The 26,177-nt window shown below is 45.5% G+C and overlaps 1 protein-coding gene across 4 annotated transcripts in view; it reads right to left on the bottom strand.

The window, feature by feature from the left end:
* Positions 1 to 26,177, bottom strand: part of fw (CUB and Sushi multiple domains furrowed) — a 256,347-nt gene that overhangs the window by 54,698 nt on the left and 175,472 nt on the right. For all 4 annotated transcript variants that reach the window (XM_070539928.1, XM_070539927.1, XM_070539929.1 and 1 more), the window contains exons 3-10: positions 23,076 to 23,134; positions 21,844 to 22,053; positions 17,836 to 17,928; positions 16,700 to 16,822; positions 11,861 to 11,985; positions 9,774 to 9,939; positions 8,154 to 8,303; positions 2,626 to 2,802 (exon numbers count right to left, since the gene is read on the bottom strand). In XM_070539928.1, the coding sequence (XP_070396029.1) occupies positions 2,626 to 2,802; positions 8,154 to 8,303; positions 9,774 to 9,939; positions 11,861 to 11,985; positions 16,700 to 16,822; positions 17,836 to 17,928; positions 21,844 to 22,053; positions 23,076 to 23,134 (1,103 nt within the window). The remainder of the gene's footprint in view (positions 1 to 2,625; positions 2,803 to 8,153; positions 8,304 to 9,773; positions 9,940 to 11,860; positions 11,986 to 16,699; positions 16,823 to 17,835; positions 17,929 to 21,843; positions 22,054 to 23,075; positions 23,135 to 26,177) is intronic.

Below are 26,177 nucleotides of genomic sequence, written 5' to 3' on the forward strand. Positions count from 1 at the left end.
TGCCAACAGGTGGTCTAAAAGTTCGGTTGATGTAGTCCCTGTGTCGGGACCCGTGATGACTCCTTTGCAGGAATTATCGGGGGAGGCGATGTATGTTGAGATGGGGTAGCGTCGCGGGCCAAGTGCAAGCGATGTCATCTTGTTAAGGCTGGTCGCTATTCTTTCACTTGGCGTGCTGATGAGGGCGATGTTTTGGGCACGTTGAACACGTAGGTGAAGTTCGTCGACCTCTTGTTCCTTGAGGCGCGCCTCGATGCCGACGGCGCGAGTCAGAGTGTGGCGAGGCCACTCACCGAATGTGAGACCGTTTCTCGGGCGCAGGATGACTTTAAAATCGTCAATGGGCAGAGGTGGTGGTCTCTGGGGTCGTCGTGGTACAGTTTGGTTCGAATGCTGCGTCTCTTGGCGGCGGGCTGCTGGGTCAGACGTATCGTCGGCGCGGCGTCTCCGCCGGCCGCGAGCAGTGAGCCATGATCCATCCGCCGGGTCTTCTGGATATCCTTCTGTTGCTGGATCATCGCCGTTGGTAGCTTCCACATCCATGATCGTGGTCAACGGGTTTTCGCGGTGCTGGACAAGGTCGGCAGTCCCCGGACGCCGATCCTGACCACGCTGAGGCTTAGCTTGAGCACTACGGCTCAGAGACGCCGCGAGCGTCCCTGCGGCATCGGTGGTGATCTTGTCGTCGCCGTGGAAGGTCGCAGCAAGCGTTCGTTGTCGTGCTCGGAATAGGGCGAGGTAGCGAGGAAAAGCGCGTGAGACGCTGTAGCGTCTGCTGCTGACGCAGGAGCTCCAAACCTGACGTCCGCACACGACGGTAGCTCCGAGTGGACTCCTCGCTGCTGAGAGACAGTTACTGCGCTGCACTTTACCCCAACCTTTCCTTCCCATCATCAAGAATCTCCTTCTCTCTCTCTCTCTCTCTCTCTCTCTCTCTCTATGGCTTGTGCGTCTCCAAAAGCTATAACAGTCGGCGTTGGAGGACGAAGGCACCCATCAACTCTGGGCGTTGAAAGTCCAATCACCACCAACTTCCGACCAGCAGCCACAGGTCATTATCCATCCACTTCGAAAACGGACTAAAGGGCCATGTGGAAAGCTATTTGCTTTAAAAAACTTGCGGCGTTGGAAAAAACAGAGAAAGCTATTGGACACAATGGCGCTATCGAATGCTAATTGACCGTTTCAATATTCATGTGCATCTGTCACTTTTTCCTTTTTTTTCTTGCTTCTTTTAGTTCATATCATGCTAGCAGTGGCGCAACTAGAAGTCTAGTTATTAGCCGTTAATCCTATAGCCCCCATGTTTTACATGCAAATCATATCAAACAGTTCAGAATTTTATGCAGTCCGCGTGAGGCCGCCAGCGGTGTGCGCGTTAGGTGAAGAGTGGTAAAAGTTAATTTATGACTGCAACAGCAGTCTAATTACGAGTTTTCTTTGTAAACAACTGCATGTTCTCTGCTGTGTCACGGCGCTTGCATACGTCTATCAGCTTTCTACAAAGCAACATTTCATCACGGTTTCTTTATGAAAAACTCCAGACTACGCCAAATCTACCAATGCGTGCTTACTGATATTGCACACTAAATGGAATTTTGTTATACTTTGCTTTCGCAGTGTACAGATACATTCAGACGTACGTTATTCATACAGATACATTACGTTACAGATACAGGTACATACAGATACGTTATTGTACAGATACATTCAGACGTTATTCAGGGAAGACAAGCTCTTCTGACAGCACAATGATTCTTAGATATCGTTATTTGTTCACGTATGTAGCACTCCTATTTCCGCTAATTTTCATAAAGGTTATTTTAATTATTTATTTAACAATACTGTGAACCCCCTTGCGAGGGTCCTTACAGAGAGGGTTACGAAAAAATATAAAAGAAAAGAACATGTGCAATAATCACAAACACAGAATACATCGGAATCAAGCGGCGCACTAGCACAGATAGTCATCCAGACTTATTCCACATTTCAATCACGTTGGGGAAGAAGGAGTGCCTGAATTTATTAGTATGAGCGGTAAAAGCTTGGATAGATCGATTATGGCTGTTTCTGGAGCTCCGTTTTCCGTTTGATTACATAGAAGTTAATATAGAATAATTTATAAAACAGCGGTGACGGTTAAATCGTCCGAGGAGGCCAAGCAAGAAACACGATATTAACTGGAGAAGCCCTGATTCAACCAGTGATAGTGTCTTCAAATATGACTGTCGTATATGCGATTGAACTCTTGTCTTATCTCCTGATACGAGTGCGTACTGCGCATCTCCTCAACGCTGTTTACTTTGTTATATCCAGGTTTACATCTCGTTACTCCGCATTATGTATTCTCGCTGCCAGTAACGAACACCCAGACGCAAGTCTGCCCAGCCTGCGCAGGCAAACGACTTCCAGTTGCTACCTCGTAACCCAGCAATTACTAACCAAACCTGCCGCGAATGGTTCACGTAGCGAGCCATAAACAAATATACCACTCTAGTCAGCCATCAGAGGACCTTAATGAGCACAGAACGTTGTAGCGCCAATGCGAAGAATAAGCGAGACAAGCCTCAACGTTGATGCTAGTTCGACGATGAACGCGAGAAAGCTCGCGCCGAAATTACTCACACTTGCACAGCGGGGCACTACCGGTCCAAAATCCTGACGTGGCGCACTTCCGGGAGCCACTTCCGACCAGCAGGCTTCCGGTGGGACACTCGTAGACCACTTCCTGTCCCACCCGATAGTCTCGACCCGTCGTGGTGGAGTTTTCTTCCCGGTCCGGGCTTCCGCAATTCGACGGGTCTGCGTAATCGCGCGTAAACAGAAAAAAAAAACATTCTTAATAAGTCTGCGCTTGGCTCGTGACGCCTTTGTCGCTTTGCGTGCGGCTAAACACAAAAACAAAAAGGAAGTTCGGCGGTCATTATGTTCCGCTCAGCGGCGCAGAGCTTTATGCATGGGTGAGCGTAGAAACAAGTCGCCGAATCGTCGTCGCCACGACAAATATCGATCGTTCACCGGGGCATATTTGTTAGCATAAATGTGAGCGCCAAAAAGACATAAGAAAACAAAAAGAAAGGGTGTGCCTTTTCACCAAGACCTTCTTGCGAATATGGGAGCATCCGAAATCGAGCTGACGTTATAAATCCTGTAGGCACTTATAATAACTGCTGTAACCTATTAGATAGCACTACGCAGCCATTTGAAGATGCACAAGCCGCTCCAAAAAGCAAAATCAACTTTATGAATGAACTTGGACAAGCCGTTTACACAAGCGCAGAAGCTGCTTCGACACTGTTCTGATGAAATACGCTCACAGCGTGGATAATCAGCTCGTTAGCACCTCTCAGGCTAGTACGCCCTATTTAAGCGGTTCTTACGTACACGGTGTTAGGAATGGCCGTACGGGGGTGGCAACGTGGCAGCTTTCAGCCCGCTGCGCGTGTTCCAACCCCCCCAGACGAGGCGCCTTCTGAGAACTACGGATGACAGGCGGCCACGTGGAGCGCGGGCAGCTCTGGAATGTGGTGCGCCGCCGCGCCACCCGGGACGGCGCAAAGTTCTACGAGGCCCTCGGTCGACGACACCGCGGGTTATACCGAGAGTTCTACAAAGCCCTCGAACGCGTTAGCCTTTGTGTGTGTAGGCTCGAACGTGTTAGCCTTTGTGTGTGTGGGCTGTACTGCGGGGCGGCGGCAAGTTTACCATGATTGGACGCACATTCCCGACCATTCGTGCTCCGTCCACGCCGAACGATGACGTCGAACTATGACGTCAAGCGGAGGCTTATAAGCAGCGTTTGCAGACTGCTAGAGTGCTCGTGCTCGTGTCGTGCTCGTCGTAAGGAGCTGAGTGCTCGATGTTATGCTGAAAATGTAGTAGTGAGCTGTGTGCTCGAATGCTGTTTTGCTGAATGTTAATCTTGCGGGCTCCATATGGGAGTCGCGCAAGACAACCAATGTACCTCATGTTATAAAATGTAAATGCTGCCATTAAATCCTGCGCGCCTAGTCCTGCGGCCCCAAGTTTCTCCGATCGTCCTACAAGTACGACCGCTCCAACTCCGACGAATCTGACAACTGAATGGCAGCGGAGGGATCCGACTACGGCTCCTAGATCGGCCTACGACTCGGGAGACAACAACGGCAGCTGACGGACGTTGGCACATGGTGACCGACCGGCATCCTGATCAAGTTGGAGGCGACTTGGGCGACCACCTCTTGCAACTGACTGGATACGGCGGGGAAGGACTGGTGATATGGTGCTGCTTCAGTGGGTAAGCGTTTGGTTTTAGCTGTAAGATTTACCAGGCTTCAATTTCCCTGTGTTTTTGGATTTGATTCGCTGGGGATCTTTTACTTGTATTTTGATTCGCGTGGGTATCGCAACAAGTATTGTGTGACAGCAGAACCAAAGCTTAAAGTAGCGACCATGGTCCTAATGTGTTTGACGAGAGCTGACCTGTTGTGGTTGTGTGAGGAGATCGAGGTAAACGTAGAGGAGGACTTGACGGAAGCAGAAATTCGTAAGGCAATTCTAGAAAGCAACAATGATTCAAAATTCATAGAACAAATGGGCAAACGAATTCTAAGCAAAAAGCGGGAACAGGAAGAATTTAAGCAAGAACAGGAAGAAGCTAGGCAGGAACTGAAAAGCATTTCACAGGGAAAAGGCCTAACAGAAGTAAGAAGGCAGTACATTGAGGCATTGAACATAAAGATTGAAGGTTTCGAGCAGTTAATCGAACAAAGTCAACAGCGGCTTGAAAAATCTGTAGGCTGGACGCAGCGAAAATGGCAGGATTTCGACAGCAGATTTCAGTCGAAAGCCGAGAGTAGTAGTACCTGTGAGAATAGCAGCACATTCATAAGTGAACTCGAAGTGCTAGCAGCTAGCAATGCCTTAGTGGCAGCAGAGGCCGTTAACGGCCAGAGTGAGAGCGACGAGGTGCTGTGCCAACAGAGGACTGTAGAGACAGCTAGGCCAGCTGCGAACAAATTGGCACAGTTACCGCGTGTGTGCGTCGCATCTCATGGTATCAAGGTCGTTAGCGAGGTACAGGGTACTGTTGTCTTGACAGACGCGAGCACCCATGTCGAGTCAGATCTGCGTGCAGAAGAGAAGTGCCAGCTGGACGGTGCAGTTGAGAGTAGTTCTCGGGATGGCGAGCTCCGTAGCTCACGAGAGAACAACTGCATTGTCCAGGGATCGGTGCGGCTCTCCGCCAGTCTAGGTAGCCTAGAGAGGGATGATTCAGTTATTAATCATTCGGACTGTGCGCGTGAGACAGCGATCGATACCGACGGGCTGTGTGCCGATGCACAGCGTGCGCTGGGCAATGTAGTAGAGGGCAGTTCGCAAGAGTGCGAGTTGTCTAACTCGAGTAAAGCCTGCTGCATTGTGCCAGAGTCGGTTGAGCTGTCCGCCAGTCGAGGCAGAGATAATGTTGATTTAAATGAAAATCAATCAGACTGTGCGGGTAAGAGACCGATCTGGGCCGACGAGATGTGTAACGGCCAGCACGAGGCGCGAGATGACGGCATGAAAGAGAGTTCGAGGAGGAAGCGCCGCAGAAAGAAGCGCCGAAAAGATCGGAATGCGGTGACTAATGTAGCGAAGCCAAAGACGTCGACAAGCGCGAGAAGGCAGGGCGCGGAGAAAAGAAAGGTGCGGTCGTCACGGACGATGTTGACGCATCGAACAAGTTCGAGCCACCGGTCAAAGGGGGACCGAGAAGCTTGTTCTGCACGGACGCGGACAAAGGGCACGGGGCAGTCAAATTCCTCGTCGTTCCGTCGTTCTCTTCGAAGCTCAGCGTGCAGTTCAAAGAAGCGCAAGGTGGCAAGACGAGACCAGGTGGGGAGTAGCGACGCGGTCAGTCGAGGTCCTGTTGAAAGCGGGGCGGGAGGACGCAAATTGGCAGGAGACCGTAACGTCTTGGGGGAGCTGATAGTGAGTCAGCCCTTTTGTTGTTCCTCCGTAGCCAGAGTAGCTTGTAAAGTGCGCCCACCACGGGTCCGGCTGAAAGTATGAGTCAGTCGTAAGCAATCGGGAACGGGAAGCCAAGAGAGCTTCCACAGAAGTGAAACGTGTTTTGTTTTATTTTTGAACATTTGCAAATTTTCGCGATTTGAGACTAGGAGTTCGTTCAATATGTAAGGTTTGAGCTTTGTTTGTGTTTTCGTTTGAGAAGCTCCGTGATTTGAAAGACGCGTTTTATGTAAACCTGTAGTCTCGCGAGATGCTCATTAATAAGTAAATAGGCTTTCTTTTTGTGTATGTGAGTAACCTGAAGGTCAAGGTTATCGTCGAAAGGCCTATGGCAACGCGCGTGTGTTATTTAACCTTCTTTCTTTTTAAGTGATTTTTTGAATTTTAAGGTTAAGCGCGTAGATTTTCAGTAAGTGCGTGATTTGCACTGAGAAAAGCTCTTAGGTCTATTAGCGCGTGTCCTGTGCGGACGGAAGGAAGCAGAAGGTTTTTGGCTGGGTTGCTCGTGTGTGTCGAGGGCAGCCGTATTCTGACTTCTCTAGTACGCGTGCGAAGAGCTAGTTAGTAAAAGACACATTTGTTCAAAGGTTCCTCTGTGTTGCGTAAGTTACGCAAGAGTGGTTGTTTGCTTAAGGAACGTGTCCTGTGTGGATTAAAGAAACAAATGTGAGTCAGCGTGATGAAAACTTTGTAAGATGCAAGCACGAGTTCGGAATAGGGACCTCAAACTTAGCGCGTTTGTGATGACGTACCTGTAGAGTTGGCCAGACGGTTCAGTGGCAGCAGTACATGAGATAAGTACGCCACTGTGATAGGGTAGTAACAGGCTGTTCGCGAAGTTAGGCTGCTGAAGTTATGTTTGAGTATTGGTGTTTGAAAGCGTTCGGTTTAATTCTGCGTAACCCTTTACTCTTGAGCAGCGCGACGGCCGGGTTTGGTCGAACTCAGGAGGAACGTGAACGCTCGCTTTGGCGGCACGAAATTTTGGGGCAAAATTTGGGATTCCCAGTTGAGTGACTTGCATGGAAATTGTGATAGGAGGCCTGGTGGGTTAGCAGCTAATTACGGGCGTTTTGAACGCTGAGCGGTATTGTGTTGCCGGGTCGACTCTTCTGTGCCAGTTGTTGTGAGATGGTTGAAGGCATTCCAAGTACGCAGGGGTTGCAGAGAGCAAAGCCGTCATCTTGCTCGCCAGCCATTCTCTTCCTGCCCAGCGGTTGCCAGCACTGGCCAGGCGAGATTTTCCGGGCCATGGAGGAGCTGTTAGGAATGGCCGTACGGGGGTGGCAACGTGGCAGCTTTCAGCCCGCTGCGCGTGTTCCAACCCCCCCCCAGACGAGGCGCCTTCTGAGAACTACGGATGACAGGCGGTCACGTGGCGCGCGGGCAGCTCTGGAATGTGGTGCGCCGCCGCGCCACCCGGGACGGAGCAAAGTTCTACGAGGCCCTCGGTCGACGACACCGCGGGTTATACCGAGAGTTCTACAAAGCCCTCGAACGCGTTAGCCTTTGTGTGTGTAGGCTCGAACGTGTTAGCCTTTGTGTGTGTGGGCTGTACTGCGGGGCGGCGGCAAGTTTACCATGATTGGACGCACATTCCCGACCATTCGTGCTCCGTCCACGCCGAACGATGACGTCGAACTATGACGTCAAGCGGAGGCTTATAAGCAGCGTTTGCAGACTGCTAGAGTGTGCTCGTGCTCGTGTCGTGCTCGTCGTAAGGAGCTGAGTGCTCGATGTTATGCTGAAAATGTAGTAGTGAGCTGTGTGCTCGAATGCTGTTTTGCTGAATGTTAATCTTGCGGGCTCGATATGGGAGTCGCGCTAGACTGCCAATGTATCTTGTCTTAAAATATGTTAATCCTGTAAATAAATCCTGTTAACCGAGTTCCTCATCTACGACCTCCGACTCCTTCAAATGGTGGCAGCGGCGAGGTAGTCCGACGAGTCCTACCTCAGCTTGACAGCGGTAGGATCGTCCGACAACTCCGACAACGGCTGGTCGTGCTAGCTAAAAAGACGTAAAACATTAATGAGACTAATGAGCATCATGTCTTTCTTAAATCCTGTTCGAATATTGATCATGCCGATATGAGAAAGCGTCCGCAATCTGCTTCCCTCCCAATGCGGACTCGGTGGGAACACTGAAGAGAACCACTCACTGTACTGGCAGATCCAAGGCAGGTAGTCCAGATCGCAGGTTACGTCATTCCATCGCCATTTCCGGCCCCCATCGATGACCACGCAGTTCTGCTGGCCGTTGTAATTATTGGGCTGATCCTCTGCCCACAGGAACTCTCGCACAGGTTCACCTGTAAAGGCAAATGTAACATAAAGTGGAGGAACGCGATGAAATATGTTTATATCAGCCACAATACTTCCGGGAGCTCGACTAGATTCTTAAACTAATTGGTAGATACGTCTACCCAAAAAATAAATTATAACTATATAAATGGAGATTAAACCTCACTACAAGTTTAAGTTTAGGTGATATATTATGGCAGCAATATGCCGAGATCATTGCTTTTACCAAGCGAAGTTATCATGTCCGTGCATGAGAAAGAAATGGAATTCACGGGACAGGTTTCTCGCGACAATGGTGCTAGCTACCATGATCCCCTCACATCATATGCCCTGGTTATGTTCTGTGACAAAAAAAAACACAATTAAGTCACAACTGTAATAAAATATATTCACTTTTGAAAGCTTAAGCGGAGCTTATCACACATGGATACATACTTGTTCAGATTGTTAAGTCAATGAAATTTGCGAAAGTAAGGCGTCCTCTGCATTCAGGTTTCTAACCTAAAACAAGGAGTAGTGTGAGACAGAGCACTACTCGATTAGGACAACTACGCAAGTTACCCCTTAGTAATTTTCTCAGGCAATGTGCATATTTGAATTCCCGAAGAGAAAAATAAATGTTCTGAGGCTTTGTTATTGGAAAACCGTCTGTCATGCTAAAACGATCCAATGCTTACCATTAGTTTCGATTTAAATGTCATACTCTCTCTGTTCATCGACAGCTCCTACATGCCGACTAGCCAACTCTTCATAATCTTATTTGTGCGGATGAGAGTCATGCATTTGCAGGGCGACATGCGTGCGGAAACGACCTCCTCTGTCTTTGACAAGTGACTATTGCGAACTGTGGCAATTATCTCGGCGGGTTTTTTCCATTCTTGCCTAAAATATTTGCAGACCTATTATGCGTATTTCATTAGCCGTAGGAGAGGAGCCGGCTCTTCTCCTTGGCGCCAGCATCTGTTTAGACGCTTAAAGTAAAGGTGAACAGGGCAAGTTAGCAACACTTCATCATTGCAACAGCGCGAAAAAGCAACAAGGGCACAAAGGAACGAACCGTTGTGACAAGACAAGGTGCTGACTAGCAAAAGGCGTTTATTTATTTCAAAGAAAATCACACATGGCCCCACACCATTAATATATAGTAATGGAGGCGACGGGCCAATCTATATATATAAAACAAAGAGCGATGTGGTTTGCATGATGTCAGTCGCTCGTTGCCCTAGTGTATGCGAAAAAAGGCCTTTAGAAATCTAGCCACCCTAGTGCTTTTATTCTTCCTTTTACTAACGCCAGAGTAAAGGAAAAAAGGTTCAGCATACTGTTCCTCGTATGATGATTGCCATCCGAGAAATTAAATTTAACTACTTCTCAGTGCTTGACTTTGCCGTGCCTATTTCTTTACTTGCGCCTTGATTTCTAAAGCAGTTGTTAACTTGTGTTAAAAGGAAAAAATAGAAGGACATGAAGTCGCTCACCGCTGACCCAAAACCAGCCTCTCTTTCCTTGCCCGATGCCTGTGCGTCGCTGTGCGCCCATCCAGACCAGCTTGGACTTCAGTTTCTCCCGACGTCGCTCCAGCTCAGCCGAGATGAATGGAAGCGTCAGGTCGTCCACGCTGTGGACCAACAGACCACCGCGTGCCTGGAAGAAAGTGAGGAGGGGCACGTGGTTTGGGCCTCACATCACTAGGACACCGGTAAGAAGTACGATTCCAAGTAATACTCAGCAGTGTGCGGAAGAAAGAACCCTCGACCTGGCGCGTTTCGCAGGTCGACTTTCCCTTGCCAGTACGTGACATTGTAGATGTGACAGAGAGGCGTGATAAGGGAAAGGCGAGGAGGTTAACTAAGGTGAGTTTGGTTCGCTACCCTGCACTGGGGAAGGCGGAACGGGAAGTAAAACATGTAAGAAGATGGTGAAAAGAAAAGATACGCAGTATGCACGCACACGCACGTGCGCAAGCGTTCTTGGTTGATCCTGTCACAGGCGGTCATTATCGGTGAAACTAGAAGCGCAACAGCGCTTTCGTGACCTTGCGCATCGGAGACGCATGAGACTACGGTACCAGTATCTTCTGTTCTGCAACAAGTCTGTCGTCTGGTCCCCATTAAGCATTCCGAAAGTCATTCCTCTGATCTGCATACGAGGGACAATTACACAACAGGTGCTTTGGAGTTTTTTCTGTGGCGCATGCCATCTCGACGAAACATTGGCTCTGCCATGTGGCTTCTCTTGCTCGCCCAATGTAGATTGATTTAAGCTTCCGACTTCCTGTTAACCTTAATCTTATAGAGATTGCACTTAGTAGTTATTCGTGATGCCGTGAGACTTCTACAGGCTGAAAAGCAGCTGAAAGAAAGAATCAAATCGTTTCAGGTGTTACGGAGAGAATAAAATCACCCGACGTATCCACGACTACCATACAAATAAAAGAATGACAGACTAATCAAATCGGCTCGAAAGGCCATTTCAATGAAAGAGGGTACCAAGACAATCACCTGACCTTATTGACCATTTTCTGCACATTCCTGCTTATTCTACAACCCTGCAATCCTGCCATCCCGCAATCATGTTTTGATAAACTAAAATAAACTTGAAAGAAATAATTTTAGCATGTCTATCTAAGGTCTTCCTAGTGGTCGACAATGTTACAACAACACGTATTTTTTTGTTTGACCACTGATGCCTCTTTTTTACCACTCCTTTCAGTTTCTGAACCTCGGTATTCCTCTCTTCCTAGGCGCATGTGTCAAAAACTGCGCCTGCTTAGAGCGAATCTCTAAAGGCCCAGACGTATTTTCGATTGCCATGCAAAGGTATCATTAACACTTAGAAACTTGATCTCGTCCCTATTTGTGGCTAGACCAAGTCACTGGCGTCACCGCAATATATCTGCTCTTCACCTACGACGATTCTTCGCTACTAACCTTTCCTGCGCTCTCTGGTAAACGCCGAAGTTGGACATCGCCAAATTAGGTTCAACTGAGTGCACCCGCCAGTAGTTCAAGGTTTCGTAGAAAAATACTTGATCGATTGCAGACAGCAGATATATTACGCCATATTAGTTAAGCGATTATCCGGCACCCGCATCTAATTTACTGCCCCCTTGCATGTTCCATCTAGCTACCTCATTTCGTCTGTCTTTCAGGATTCTTTGGAAATTGTCCCCTCACACGCCGAAGACTGATCGGAGCGCGTACGGACATGCCAAAGCTTGGTTGAGTTCTCGCCAGCTGATGCCTGCAAAAATAAACTCTAAATATTGTTGTATATGCTGAAGCAAAACTATCCTGTCCGGATAACAGATGCGCTCCTCAGGTTTCCCTGCTCGTTCCTCATTCTATGTGTCGCTCTTCCTTATACCTGAAACACGTGTGCAGCTTCACTGTGGGTACGTGGCCTCTTTGACGAATTTAACTGCTCTTATTGTGTTCTTTTCAATAAGCGTTGACAGTTTCGAGCCAGTGCTTGGTCCAAAATTTCTTGTTTTGCTTTCTCTTTCCAGTGCCGCGATGTATTCGTTACGACGAATCTTCACAGCACTTCCACTGCAGGTACTCGCCTTGCAGTAAGACGAAGCGTCCTGGAAGGAACCACCTCGGCTGCCCTGAAACTCGTAACATTTGCGGATGAACGTGGTCAGCTCCAGAGGCTCCACCTGGTTTCCGCACCGGTCAGGAGAGAACTCTGCAAGGAAACGAGGTGACGCTAACTTTATGGCATTGATGACGACACTTAAAAGAGTTTTGAAACATCCTTCGGGTTTGGTGATAAAACACAGCATGCGCATAGCCTACGCTACTGTGAACATCTCAGCCAAACTGCAGTCGTGTGCGACGCGCGGAGCACGCAAGCGCAGCGTGACGACACCTTCTCAAACTTTTTCGACAGAAGGCCCACGCTTTTGTTGGCGCTTTATTTGGTAATATAGCAGATTTCCATACGCGGCTGCTATTGACCAATAGCTGACATCAATCAAGAAAATTGTTTGGATCAGTACGCTTTTTGTCTACTGCTACTGTGTATATTTGTTGATACAGTTTAATAGACAAGCTGAAGTAAGCGAAAATCTGCTTTCGAATTTCGGTAAGAATTACGTACTTCTGAAAGAAGCAGACTATCGTCTGCTCACGCTCGGCCACAGCCGCCCGCGTAGGAATTAAACTTTGGCCACCCTGCTTGTCGGTGTCGGTGCCGTCGGAACTCGCTAATTTTGAATAGTGTTGAACTCTCGACCGGCGTCGAACCATGCAAATATAAAGGTCAGACGACACCTGCGCCTGCAAGCAAGCGCTCACCTCCTGGCCGCTCCTGGTCAGACCAATTGGCAAGCTTCCCTTCGCGTGCAGCTACTCATAGCGCCTCAGAATGCGCAAGTTGGATGTGGCTAATATCCGTCGGTCAAGCTGGGGCAGGACAAAGCCGGTCCGCACTCCGTAGCACATAGCACGCCTGGCGCGCATCGTTCGCTGTTCTCAAACGGAGCGCATGTTTGCGACCGGCCAGAGCTGCCCGTGACGGTAGCTGGTATCGCGATTCCTGGTTCTTCCCCGCTTGTTCGCGCATAGGGAAAGCAAGGTACGGCTAGGTAAAGACGCTGAACAGGTGCACACGTTCGCACCCGACCGTTCTTTCTTCTTTTTAATTGACTAGGCAGATTAACAAGGCACTTTCACCCGTATCCTGCACCACACCCACGTCACAGCGGGGTGCCGTTGCTGGGAGCTCGACCAACACGTGGTCGACGCGACGAGTGATAAGGTCGGAATGGAATCATAGAGAACCAGGCTCTTTACTGCTTGTTCACCCAAAGGGAAAGGGAAAGCAGCGAAAGCCTATAATGCCACGTTAACTAACGGATTGACCTGTTAAGGTCGCGCGTCCATATAAAACAACACGGCGCGTCGAGCGCGCAAATTTTGAATGGTTTTTACTCGGAGCGCACCAGGAGGCACTGCCCGCAGTTGCGCTACTTTTAGAAGATCCAGGGCTAGCAGTGTGCCAACGTTCGAAACTTTCGAATATATAATGAATTGAATAGTGCCTTATTCGATTTAGTCTTCTAATCGAATAGACACTATTCGTGAAATGTGAATGCTTTTCGAATACTTTTCGTATATTTCTGAACATCAAATGTAACAAAGTAAACGTAAAATTGGAGCAAAATTACGGTTAAATTTAACTTCCTGGGTTATACTATAGACATAATACAGGAGAGATTGCTTACTGGAGCAGGCTACATCCCTAAGGGTAACCATACTTTACGGGCTGCACAGCGATCATTCGCACTATATGAAAAGTCCTTTGCATGCGAAGAAACTAAGTGTTTGCTCCTAATACTTCATTTGGGCTTTTAATAAACAACGCCTCATAACGCACTTTGTAAGGACAGAAACTTGCATACTGGAATGTTAACATCGTTTTATAGTAATTGTGATAACGGGTATTTATTACTCGAAAACTATTCCAAAAGTATTTGATACTCGATTCGATTCGCTTTTCGCCCGTTTCAATTCGTATATGAGTCGGTTTTATTCGCACATCCCTATACAGACGCTTTGCGTTCGGTGCGTTGTAGGCGCCGACATCGAAAGTAGCGGCTTCTACGTGAAAATCCAGAATCAAATTTGAACTGCGCGCCACGGTAACATTTATTAGACGGATAATTGTGGCCACGCTCCACTCTGCCGTAGCTTTCGCAGTGCAAGGCATTGAAGAAGAACCAGGAGCCACGCGAAGGGTATCATGCGCTGCCTTTGATTTCCAATAAACCCGTTTCTGCTGAACGCATTGATGTACTTTTTGCGATAAGGTTTTTCTGAAATTGACTCTTTTTACTTCAATTGCATTCTTCGACTTCGATGTAAAATGGTTCAGGGTGCCTTTAAGTTTTTGTGGTAAGACTTTTGTTAGGGAAGTGACAAATTCATTTTTTTGTGTGTGCGTATGGTCATCATTCCGCCGCCCCAGATTCTGTAGGCCCACCGCTCAGCTCGTGTACCATGCCGTGACAAGGTTGGCACAAACATTCGGTTGCATTCTCATTTAATTTGTGTTACCCTCCATATACTCCTTGCTGGGCGTATTTGAATATTACGCATAATTTTTGCAAGATAGCCTTCAGTAGCAAACACGGGACCTTGCCGTAAAGCTGTCTGCCCTACCTCTTATTCTTAACTCCCCTGGCCTCTACTAGGTGCTGCTGTACGCAGTTTGTTTATGAGTGCTGCTTTGTTTGTCTCTTCTACACGCCATTAAAGCGGAAATATGCTGACTGTATTTCCCTGCCTGCAGGCCGTGCGAGCGGAAATGCAATTTTTTTTTTTTTCAGCGTGGATTTGGATTCGTACCTGTAGCCAGACTGTCATCCGTTTCAGAAGCCTGCCGGTCCGAGGTAGCGACCACCACCTATGCTATGGTTTCCTCATAATCTTTAGTTCGTTTCATCGGCCTTCTTTAAGAGTTTTCATAGCCTCTTTGGTCGTTTCTTGTCTAGTTTTACGTTCGGGAAAGAAATAGTAAGACCGTGAACTTTCAAGAGAAATAAGAGGTTGATAGAGCGGCGAAACACATCTACTAAACAAGATGATAAAGACGAAAAATGTGAGGAAAATAGATAGAAATGTCGGGAGGTTATGTTTCTCAGCGCTTGTCATCGCTTTACAAAATATAATGTAGGCCACGTGCCGGTATATAACCTCATTCTTTGTTTCAAGAATGAAAAAAAGAACAAGAGTATGAGCTGCTCGAAATGAAACGACTGGCGAAAGATGCCTCGGCAGCCGTTCTTTTTACGCACTTTTTTATATCTTGTTGAAAATGCGGATGAATATACCAGTGCCGCGCATTGTATTAGCATGGGGGACTTCTTAAGCAAGACGCACCCTTCAAATTTCCCCTGACGATCGTATCTGACACACACACACACACATTTAATATACATATATATATACTCTGCACTCTGACGAAAGCTGCTCCACCAGACGAAAACGTTAAGTAAACACGTCTTACTTCCAAAAGGTTCGTCGTCTCTTTCTTGCACAAACACACACACATACACACACATACATACATATATATATATATATATATATATATATATATATATATATATATATATATATATATATATATATATATATATATATATATATATATATATATATATATATATACGAAACACTACCCGTTCTTTAAAAGGCGTATGGTTTTCTTTAAAGACCCAGCACAACAGAAAATGATAAAAAATTGAGAAAACTATTGGGAGAAGAGAGACAGAGCGATTGGAGGAGAAACGTTAAAAAAGGTGAGAAAGTCTAGTTAAATAACGCAAACGTTGCCCGACTGAATCAGAATTCACCTCAGTTCGCGCGCTATGGCAACAGCACTTCGTGTTGCATATGGCACCGCGCACCTTAATTAATGACAGAGCAGCCCGATGTGAGTGCCGACTGCTCTTCGCAATTGCAGTGCCGAATTCGTTATAATAATTGCTAGTTTAGCGTACAGGGCCGATAGTTTGACTGGCTGCCGTGGATGCAGTGGTACAAGCTGCGAGATTAGACGGGACACAAGGTAAGAAAGAGGCACAAGTTATTCACTCTCTTAGCATGTGTCCCGTTTTGACGCAAAGCCAGTACCAATATATGGCTGTGCTGAGTTAGATGCCTCAAAATTCTGATTTAAGCAAAGAAAACTTACGAGCTATCGATAAAAAAATAACGTTATTCCTTATTCCTAAGCTGGTGAAAGTTTCCCCCAGAAATAGGTAGTTCAAGAAAGTAATAACTAATAACTAATTATTTATTATACTTATCATGTTTGATCTGAAGTGTCACATCGCTCACTTTTTTTTTATCAAATATGTGCTCTCCATGGGGAGTAATGGGGATGAATAAGCTATAATTTTCCTAATTAATCAGGACCTCGACACCTTCTATTTCCTTGGCACAAGAAATTCCTGTCGCACCAGGAAAACTGAAGCAATTTTTACCGGATTACGCTGTCGAGCACCAGAATTAAACTTTTTTCGTCACAGGGCCGGTCTGGCACCCTCCCCTCTTTGCCCACTCTGTACGGAAGATGAGACCATAGATCATTTTTTTTCCTTATTTTGGCACTCTTTTTATGCTTTAAGGAAAAACATTTTAAAATTCACGTTCAGGGAACTAGGTCTAATTTTTCAAATCTAAAATTCTCAAGGAGCCTCCTCTCTAGGAAACTACCAGAGGGATGTTTGTTCAGCCATGGAGGAATTCACGGTTATGTCGAGGCGACTTTCTTAAATTCTTCAATCGTTGTTTTATCCATTTAAACCTGACACTAATACAATTTTTTTTATTTCAGGTGCACTAAAGAAGTTAAAAAAAAGCAGTCAAGTAAGTGGTGATGAAATTCTTACCTTGCGTTGTGAAAACCATGACTTCACAGAGAGACAGCGATCCTTCACCGCCGACCATGTGAATGTACACGTATCGGCCAAGAATTGGGTAGGCACACTCGAAGTCCTTGGTAGATCCGTCCTCTGAAAGGTGAAGCGATGATAACACTGCGCTGAACAAGATGACTGCTTTCTGTGGAGCATCGTCTGAGTGTTTCTGACATTGCTACCGTGTGCATAAACAGCACATTAGTTGTTCTTCGCTAATCATAGAGAGCAGAACCTCACTATAATGAACTCGCAACTTGTGAACTAAGGTCTACATTGAAGACAGACGTCGATTACGATTGCACTGCCATAGGTGCTCATGTATCTTTTCAGTGAAGAGTGAAGACGGCTATAGCGCAAGGACCGATATATAAAAGACAAACAAATTCATTTTTTTACTATACCTGGAATGACAAGAATAGATATGCCACAAAAACAAAACACTATAACAACGAATGACACTAAAAACTCTGACTTCACTACGATCACGCAGTCAACTGTGCGTACACTCACCATTGTCTCAGCGCACCATTTTAGTAAACAAGACAATTTGTGCGTGCACTGGTTGCCTTATACTTGTATCGACGGCATCAAAAGCTGTAGCTTGCCGTGGAGCAGTGAGGCACCATATCTTTGATGTCGAGAACTTAGCGGTAGCTCACTTTGCCGTAATTAACATAGTGAAAAGCAGAAGTGAATGCCGAATATAAGCGCGAAAACGAACAACAAATAATCTTCCAAACCTTTCCAGCTCTCGCACCGGAGCCCTAAATGGCTTCTTAGTATTCTTTGTTTTATTTTCTGTGTGAACCGCGGTCCTTTTCAACCTTTGGCTATTAGTCTTACATGCGATTATTTTACCACTTAGAACTGCATATCATCAGGTTCAAACTCTAATGAGAACTACGTGTCGGGGCAGTGCTTTTTGCACACAGACAACCGCTCATTGCTCTGCGGTTTAAGTGCGCGTCACTACAACAAAAAAAAAGAGACAAGGAAAGTAATAGATAGTGAAAAAAATGAAGAATGAAGGAAGGAAGCAAAGACGAAAAGAAAGAGAATGAAAGAAAGAACAAAAAAAGAGATCCTCTCGCATTCATGCCACTCACCCAGTGTCCCCGGGTACCATGCGCACAGGCGGCTTCCTTGCAAGCTCGACTGGTTGCTCACTCGAATCTCCAGGTCGTGCAGTGGCTGGTGGCCTGCGAGACCGCACATGAACAACATTATTTCCATACACTGTCGTATCACTCGTAAGCAACAAACGGTTGCAACCGACACCATCTGGGACCTACCCCCTAACAAAAAAAAATTAAATTATGGGGTTTAACGCGCCAATACCACGATTTGATTATGAGGCACACCGTAGTGGGTGGACTCCGAAAACTTGAATTACCTCGGTTTCCTCAAGGTGCACCTAAATCTCAGTACACGGGTGTTTTAGTACACCCGTGTATCTAAATCTCAGTAAATGGCCGCAATTTTGCCCCATCGACATGTGGTCGCCGTGGCCGGGATTCGATGCCGCAACAACGTCCTTAGCATGCAGCCCAACACCATAGCCACTAGGCAACCGCGGCGGGTCTGCACACCCTAAGAAGACTAGCGCAAGACAAACACGAGCGCTGAGCTTGCGCTTTCTACCTTTTGTTCCATCTTTTCCATTTTCTCCTACACTCTAAATTTACACCCTTTGAGTCGTATGCTGTCACACAACGATAATCGTCATCTGTGTTGTCCGCATTTCCTTTCTTTAACGCTGCGAGCACGGTACTTTCCAGTAACGAACGGCATGCGCGTTATCAGCATGACATAGCCTTCCCGACAAGAAAGTAGCCGGCGAGGCGTTTTCAAGAAAGGAAACGCAAGCAAAACAGATGACGCTTATCGTTGTGCGCCAAATATACACACCAAAGGGCGTACATTTGTCTAAGAGTGTATACCCAAATCGTACATTACAAGCCTAATCTTGCCTGCTCAGGATGACCATTGCTTATCATCTTTTCGTGCCGTTAATTTATTGGAAAAAAATCAGCCCAAACCAACTGTGGCCCCATTTTGCATTGCTTCTACTTCTTTTGTATATTGTAACGGCGATGTTGCGAGTATACCGGGTTCGAAGCGTTAAAGGAAGGAAATGCGGGCGAGACAGATTATTGTTGTGGGACAAGGTACGATCCAACTGGTGTAAACTTCTTAAGAGTGGTGCATACTGATATGCATATCTTACCACGTACCCCCCGTTCGTGCCGGACACGAGGCTCATCAGCGCTGCCACTGTGTGCGTGTTACATGACCTACATCGAAGTAGTGTGCGAGTTGCGATAAGTAAATTAAGGGGGATTTTACTGACTTGCGTTTTCGATATCTGCAAAAGTCTCTTTCATTGTTTCAGGAATTGCCCTATGAATCCGGACGTAAATAGAGCAGAAAAGCCTTTCACGCTAGGACGTGATTACAAATACCAGTTTAGCATTTGTATTTTCAAAAACAAATTATCTCAGTGTGTAGTAGGAAACGGCACAGAGTGGTATACATTACTTAATTGCGCAACCAGTTACCAAGGAGCAAGAACCATGCTTGGAAAAGCTTCAGTGTAATATCGAGTGTCACTGACGTGAAATTGGTTAAACGAGCATGTCAATATTTTTTTTACCGATCACCAAATTTAAGTCATGCACTAGAGCTGTTTGACCAGAAAATGCATAGTACAGATAACAAGGCTGGGCCAAGTAATGCCTCTCAGTGTATGCGTCTATGCTCCTTCTTTCCTTGTATTTTCTCTTTCTTCGGTTCTATATATATTACGGTGCGGATACTGAACTGCTATCTTTTTACCTTGGGATATCGGTCTGGTTTTTATCTCGTAGCGGACGGTGACTGGTCGTTAGAACGCAACGGTGCCTATAATTATTAGTATCTCTGACACTAACACCTGTTGCTTATTAACTGATACTTGAATTTTGATAAAGCCTGTATTAACATATAAATTTCAATGTACTTGCACTTTCGTGCTTCTCATACAAAAATCTTACTGGATGAAACATTTGTGTTGTCAGATCTTCATTCACGTCTTGAAGCAATAATTTTTTGCTAATTGACCCTCTTTGCGTCTTGTTGCCATGCCTGATAGTTATCGTTTTCAACTGTAAGCTACTTCTATCCTCGCGGTAAGCCTTTGTCAGGCCCCTATCGCTATTTCTTGTGCCTTACAGAAGTAAATTTATTCTTTTAAGAAGCACAGCTGGAGCAATTGCATCAAGTACTAATTATATATGTACAATGAAGCTTCACGTCTTTGATGAATGCGAGGCAATCAATTGGAGAGAATAAGAAATTAAATCACTGAAATACTTGAAGTAATATTTACGCTTTCAGAAAGGAATCTAACGCCTCGCTAACGTCGACAAAACCTACAAATTATTCATTGCGTCTGCCACTAACATAGCAAAGATTAAAAGCAAATATGCACTCGCGATTGTCAAAACGACCTGAACTTTCACTCTTGCGTCACATTTTCTATTTCTTCAAGCGTAAATCCTTTCGAAAACTCATGAGTAAGCTACAGCCGTAAGTTACGCAATTTCCGACAAAAATCGAATTTTTCTCATCTTTATTTCTATTTCTTAAAGAAAACGTATCACCTAAATACGTGAGATGTATACTGTAAGAAGAGCCCTGCGGAAGAAAACAACGTGAGAGATTGTGAAGATTTCGAACAGATTTTTCTTGTGTTGGCAGTCACGTCCAAGAATTTCTTCTCATTGTATCTGTCTCCCAAATGTGCCTCGCATACTGAGAAGTAGTAGTTGCTGCATTTTTGTTGTTGAAATCCCTCAGTCATACTCAGTAGAAAAGTTTGTGCTTTCATAAAACGTATGGCCGACGGGGGTTTACTTTTGATCATTGGAACTAATGCGCGAAATTAAATATTTATGGAATACCTTACAATACCTTACAGGCGTCAAGAGGGGCACTGAGTAATTAGAGCATGTGCTGCTGTTCAAAATACAATGACAATTGCGATACGAAACGTCGGCAAAAAGATAATAATAATTCGTTTAATAAAGGCAGCAAGATCAATTCCGAATCAAAAGAAAGATTAGTACTGTGTGAGAACAAAGAAGAAAGCAGAAAAGAAAGGAACGCCTAATCACATTGCGGCGTGCTGTTTGTATCTTATAATTGGGAACAGACATGTATTGGTTGTATCACCAAGGTATCACCGCGACAGCACGAAGTGGGTGCGGTTTACGGACACGTGCTGCCACTGCTGAAATATCAGTCGGAAACATGGAGGATAACAAAGAATCTTAAAAGGAAACAAATAACTAGCCATAGGAACGCTTCTGGCGCTGTGTGGTATTTCATCCAAGCTACAAAACGTTTACCATGCTAATTCCTAGTTTCATTACTTTGCCTGTTGCAGTTATTTTAAATGACTGCTTCAAGTTTAAATTGTTCTATGAATATTTTTCTTATTTTAAATGTGTTCATCCATTCATCGTGTATCACTTTTCAAAGATACACTATTCGTTTCCTCCCAGTTTTACGTTTTCCGTCCATTCATTCCTTTATGCAATTATCTGTGTGCGCAACCTCCTGGTTCCTGACCCATCCCCTACTGCGGAACCATGCGGTGTTTTGAAGGATCCCCATCATCCTCACATTAACTTCGCAGAGAACGATGAAGTGTGAAATGATACGCGTAACCTTAAGAGGCAGGAATAAAAACGGGTGCATTAGAAGGGACACGCGAAATGTGAAATAAAGAGCAAAAAAGCTAAGTTCAGTGTCATGATTTGCGTAGAGCAGGCAACCAGTGGCTTGTGAACGCCGCATAACGGGCGGCAAGGGAAGAGTGACGCAGTCGAAAGCGACAGCGGATTAGATTGTCCGAAGAAATTATGAGATTTCTTATCGCAGCAATAAGTTGGGCTGTAGTAATACCGGGCTAACTAGAGGCCACTTGTAGTAGCATTCGTGCTGTAGTGGGATAATAGATGGTGGTAGTGGTACCGATGATGACTACGGTCATTGCAATGGACTATTCGCCGTAGTGAGTGCGCGCCATTTATAACTCAAAGCTAAACCTAAACCAAGCACGGGGCACGTACCGCAGCACCCCCTGGTGAGAATGCGCACCACGCGGACCTGGTACGGTCGGAGCAGGTCCACCTGCCACCAGGGGGCGTTCTCCAGTTTTGTCTCGGTGCAGAAGCGGTTCTCGTGTAGCGTCGTCAGGTCACCGTCGTTGGCATTTTTCGAGTCGCCGCCCCGAACCGTGCTCGACTGGTTCGTCGGCTTGCCGTACGCCACGTTCACCGCTGCAAGAAGATCGAAGTGTTTCTCGTTCCATCAGCATGTATACACCCTTAATATAGATATCTTCCACTTACTTGGCGGAACTTATGCGTAATGAGATTGGGATCTTACACTTCGTTAGTTGCAACATACAACCAATGTGGAACGAAAATAAGAGCATTGCATAGTAACAGTGGAAAGGATGCCCACAAAAGAACGGAAGCTTAACGGTGTCCGTACCACGTAGGTTCCATTGAGTAAGTAAAGCCTTTATGATGTGTAATCCAGTTAGTGGAAACTACGTGAAACAATATGAAGGTGTTCCTGTTACTTAGTGAACGTTATATCTATAACGATGGAAGAGCCGATACTTAAGTGCATTTGTCCCACGTAGGTTCCACTTTGTTAGCGTCACTTTTTGAAAATGTGTTTCACTTACTCAGTGGAGCGTATCTGAAACGTAGTTAAGTGTGTAGGGCTCGAACATGGCAAACAAGCGCCGTCATCGTTACCGGATAAGAAAAAGGAGGGGCTGCTCGGTTAATTATTGGTAACGTCGCAAGTCCTTTGAATCACAACCGACAAACATTTGTCAACATCGCTTGGTTTATTGGCACCTCGAGTTATACAAATGTCATTACACTGAACGATTAATAAGGAAAATTCTGTAGCAAAAATTCATATCATGGAGATAGCTTTAGGGTTGCCTAATACAACAAAATTGCAGTTGCAGAAACAAAACAAAAAACTGGTCATGTTTTGCGTTTACTTAGCAGAGTGGACATAAATATACGCTGCTAAACTTCTGTAAAAAAATTCTGTGACTCTTTGCAGGACGCTTTCCCTGTCGGCCTTTGAACAGCGAAAGAAGTTATGTCACTATTATTAGCATATTTCTGCCCTTGACTGCTGTCTCACACCATGCTAGAGCGTTTCGTTTTACTTCCCCTTGTTTTCTGATTTCACCATCTCTCATATATCTAAATTTTCGCCTCGGTGGTTTAGTTCATCCGAGGTAGTTTTACAGGGAACCGTAGCAACTTACCGCAGTATGGAAGACCACCGACCCATCGACCTTGGTCTGAACACGACCTTGTTGCTGAGCTGCGAGACAAATCGTACGGCAACTCAACGTCATTTGCAAACGCACACGAAAGAAACAAAAAAAAACAGGGCCCAGATTAAGCAGCGTAATCCTGTACAAACATGCCAAGAACAGAGCCTAAGCTTGAAGTTGTTTACTGTGCACAGTTCGCCTTCATCATCACTTTAAATGACAGCTTATGTTACCTGCTGGCACTGGAGTACTTATTTTTACCATTAAATCAAGGTGTTGCGTTGGCAATAGAGTGACAGCATTTTTAGTTTTGCAAGCTACGCTTTTCGCTGAGGAAATAAGGCAAATGACCATCACTTCGTAGTTGTTTGCTGAAACAACAGAGAGTTCAAAAACCTCAGCGATGTGGTATAGGCGAGCGGCCCTCCAGGCGTAGTTTAAATGCAGGAATGTAAAACAGCCTTCGAGAAACGTCACAAGGTTGTTAACCTGGGTAATGGGCGAAAGAACACAACTCAAGGACGGTTTCCAAAAAGAAAACACAGATTCTAAAAGCAAGAACAGCTGCCAAACTAAAAACAAACGAGTCATTGACTTCACCAGGGTGTTATGGTGATCTGTTCTGGTGCTCGGTGTCGGCAACAACATTGAAACAAGTCACGATAGAATGCCTCGGCCATTGTAATGCTGTGTAATGCAGCACTACTACGGCATTTCGCTCTTTCCATATAGTTATTCAGAGTAAAGACTTGATAAAGCGTCGAAATGATCAGCCTTGTTCAGTGTAACATTGTAATACATTCGTCTCAGTAAGGGAACGCTAACACTAAGCTACCCACTAATGCCCACCTATCATCATTCAAATTCCGTTTCCATGCTCAGAATAAAAAGTAATCTCGGCAGTGTACTTGAAAATGTATTGTATGTCTTCGCCTCCCGTGAAGGTGTGAGCAGCAACGTTGGAACAAAGCTACTGAGAACTTTCTCTATTTTTTTCCCTCAACAAAGCGTTAACCACTGCCTTTCTAGTGATTATTAGCTGTATTCCAACTCAATATGTATCGTACCAGTGTGCAGCGCGATCTTCTTTTGTTTTTATACATAAAAAGAGAGCTTCATTGAGTTAGTATGTTTTATTGTCGTTTCAAGCAGAGATCGACATCTTCAATATCCATCGTAAAAAATCGTGGGACAGCCCTCTCGAGTGGACACGCTGATAAGCACGACGTCGCGGATTCGATTACTAGCCGTAATAGTCGCATCGCTAGTGCGTAATCTGCAACACGCTTGTGTGCCAAGCTTAGGCTGCGAACTAAACAACATCGGCCAGTTAAACCTAACCAGGAATCCTCTACTACGGCACCTTCTTTAGCTTCTGTGTTGCCCTTTAAAGCGAGACTTCAATGCTCAATGGTAAGGTGGTACAACTCCAATGCATTCTTCATTTCTTTTTTCTTCAATAGCGTCTACCAAGTTGCAGTGCGCAAAATCGAATATCCGGGGCAGCTAGTAAGCTTTCAAATAAACGATTTTCGTAGTTTTTTCTTACACAACAATTGCGGTAATCTAATTTTTCTTCTGCGATCAAATGCTCGGAGGGGAAAAATTGTACGAAGTAAGAAGTTTCAACAACCCCAAATAAGCGCGAAGCTCGCTGAAGCCTTGTTGCTACTTTAAATAGATTCTAAGTGTCACCTTTTCCGCTCGTAAAGATACTTTAGCTTTAGCGAGCGTTTTCCGACTTGCGTCAGTTTAACAATGTCCCAGAAAGGCTTTCCGTTTTCGATTGCAACGTTTCCATGGTTTGAATTGTGCCTGTTATTGTTTCCTGAATACACACAATACGTCTGATGATTGACATAGAAGTTGTCTATTCTGCGAATCAAGCACTCATTTACGCACCACCTTGGTTAAAGATCGAGGGCTGTCGAGCAAAATAACGTAAACGCAATAGCCGCGTTATGGCTTCCCATTTCAATGAGTCAAAGGATACCTTCGCGAGTGTTAAGTCCCAGTGTACTCAATTGTTTATAATCGTGTTCGAAGTAATCGCTTACTAAATACCTCTTTGAGGTTTCACGAGAAGGTATTACCTTCACCTCTCCACTGGGAACAAAAGCTGGGCGAATAATTTTCACTGCTCCACTGGGACCACAGTGGCGCCACTTGCGCCTGTGCTACCTCTGGGATTAGTAACTGCAAAGCGTTCATTTAGTACAATGGAAAGTTCTCACGTTCATTACCTTCTGATCACAAGAGATTTTACCATTTTCGTTAAGGCTAGTCTGCCCTGCAAGAGGCAACTATGTGCTGATGGCCATCGCAATCCGGGTACAAAAGAAAAATTCCCAGAAACAAGTTTCAACTTTCATGCTAGTAGGATATGTAGCTTGCGACTGGCTAATACTAATTTTCGCGTTTGAAAACAATAAAAAAATACAAGAAAACCAAATCCTTGTTGTCTTATAGTTGAAATTTAGCACATTTTAAGCAGTTTTACTATCATTTTATATATCCAGCAGCTGATACAAAAGTTGTCTGGTAGGTGACAGCACCGACTTCTCAGTCCGTTTACGGAAATAAAACGACAAAACAAGCAACATAGATCCAATGTGACCATCAAGTCTGCAAAATATAATGCACATTGTTGATAAGATTTCATTTCCTGAAAGCGCTTTTCTGGAGCAGGAGGAAAGAAAGGGAGAAGGCAGGTATGTTAACCGGAAGACTGACTGGTTCAAAACCCTATGCTGGGGGACGAAAAAACGGGAATGAAAAGATGAGAAAGAGAGAGAGGAAATAATGAAAGATGCTGTGAGTTCTCGCACGCTCGGGAAGGGCACCCCTAGATCAAAGATGTTCGCACAGGTCAGTCGCCCTCAAGAAGCATAAAGGTAGCTCCACAGTCTTGTTGGACATCAGCTTACACTACATTTCTTGCAATGACTAATAGGCTGCGCGCGATGTCTGCGGCAGCGAAGAGAACATCGAGCATTTATCGTGCCACTGTGCTCAATTTCTGGCGCTACTTGAACACCGTCCCCCTCGTACATTGAGATATGCATCAACTATGCCTATACCCAGGAAGTA

This window comes from Dermacentor albipictus, chromosome 6, assembly GCF_038994185.2.
Source record: "Dermacentor albipictus isolate Rhodes 1998 colony chromosome 6, USDA_Dalb.pri_finalv2, whole genome shotgun sequence".
Taxonomy (NCBI): Eukaryota; Metazoa; Arthropoda; class Arachnida; order Ixodida; family Ixodidae; genus Dermacentor; species Dermacentor albipictus.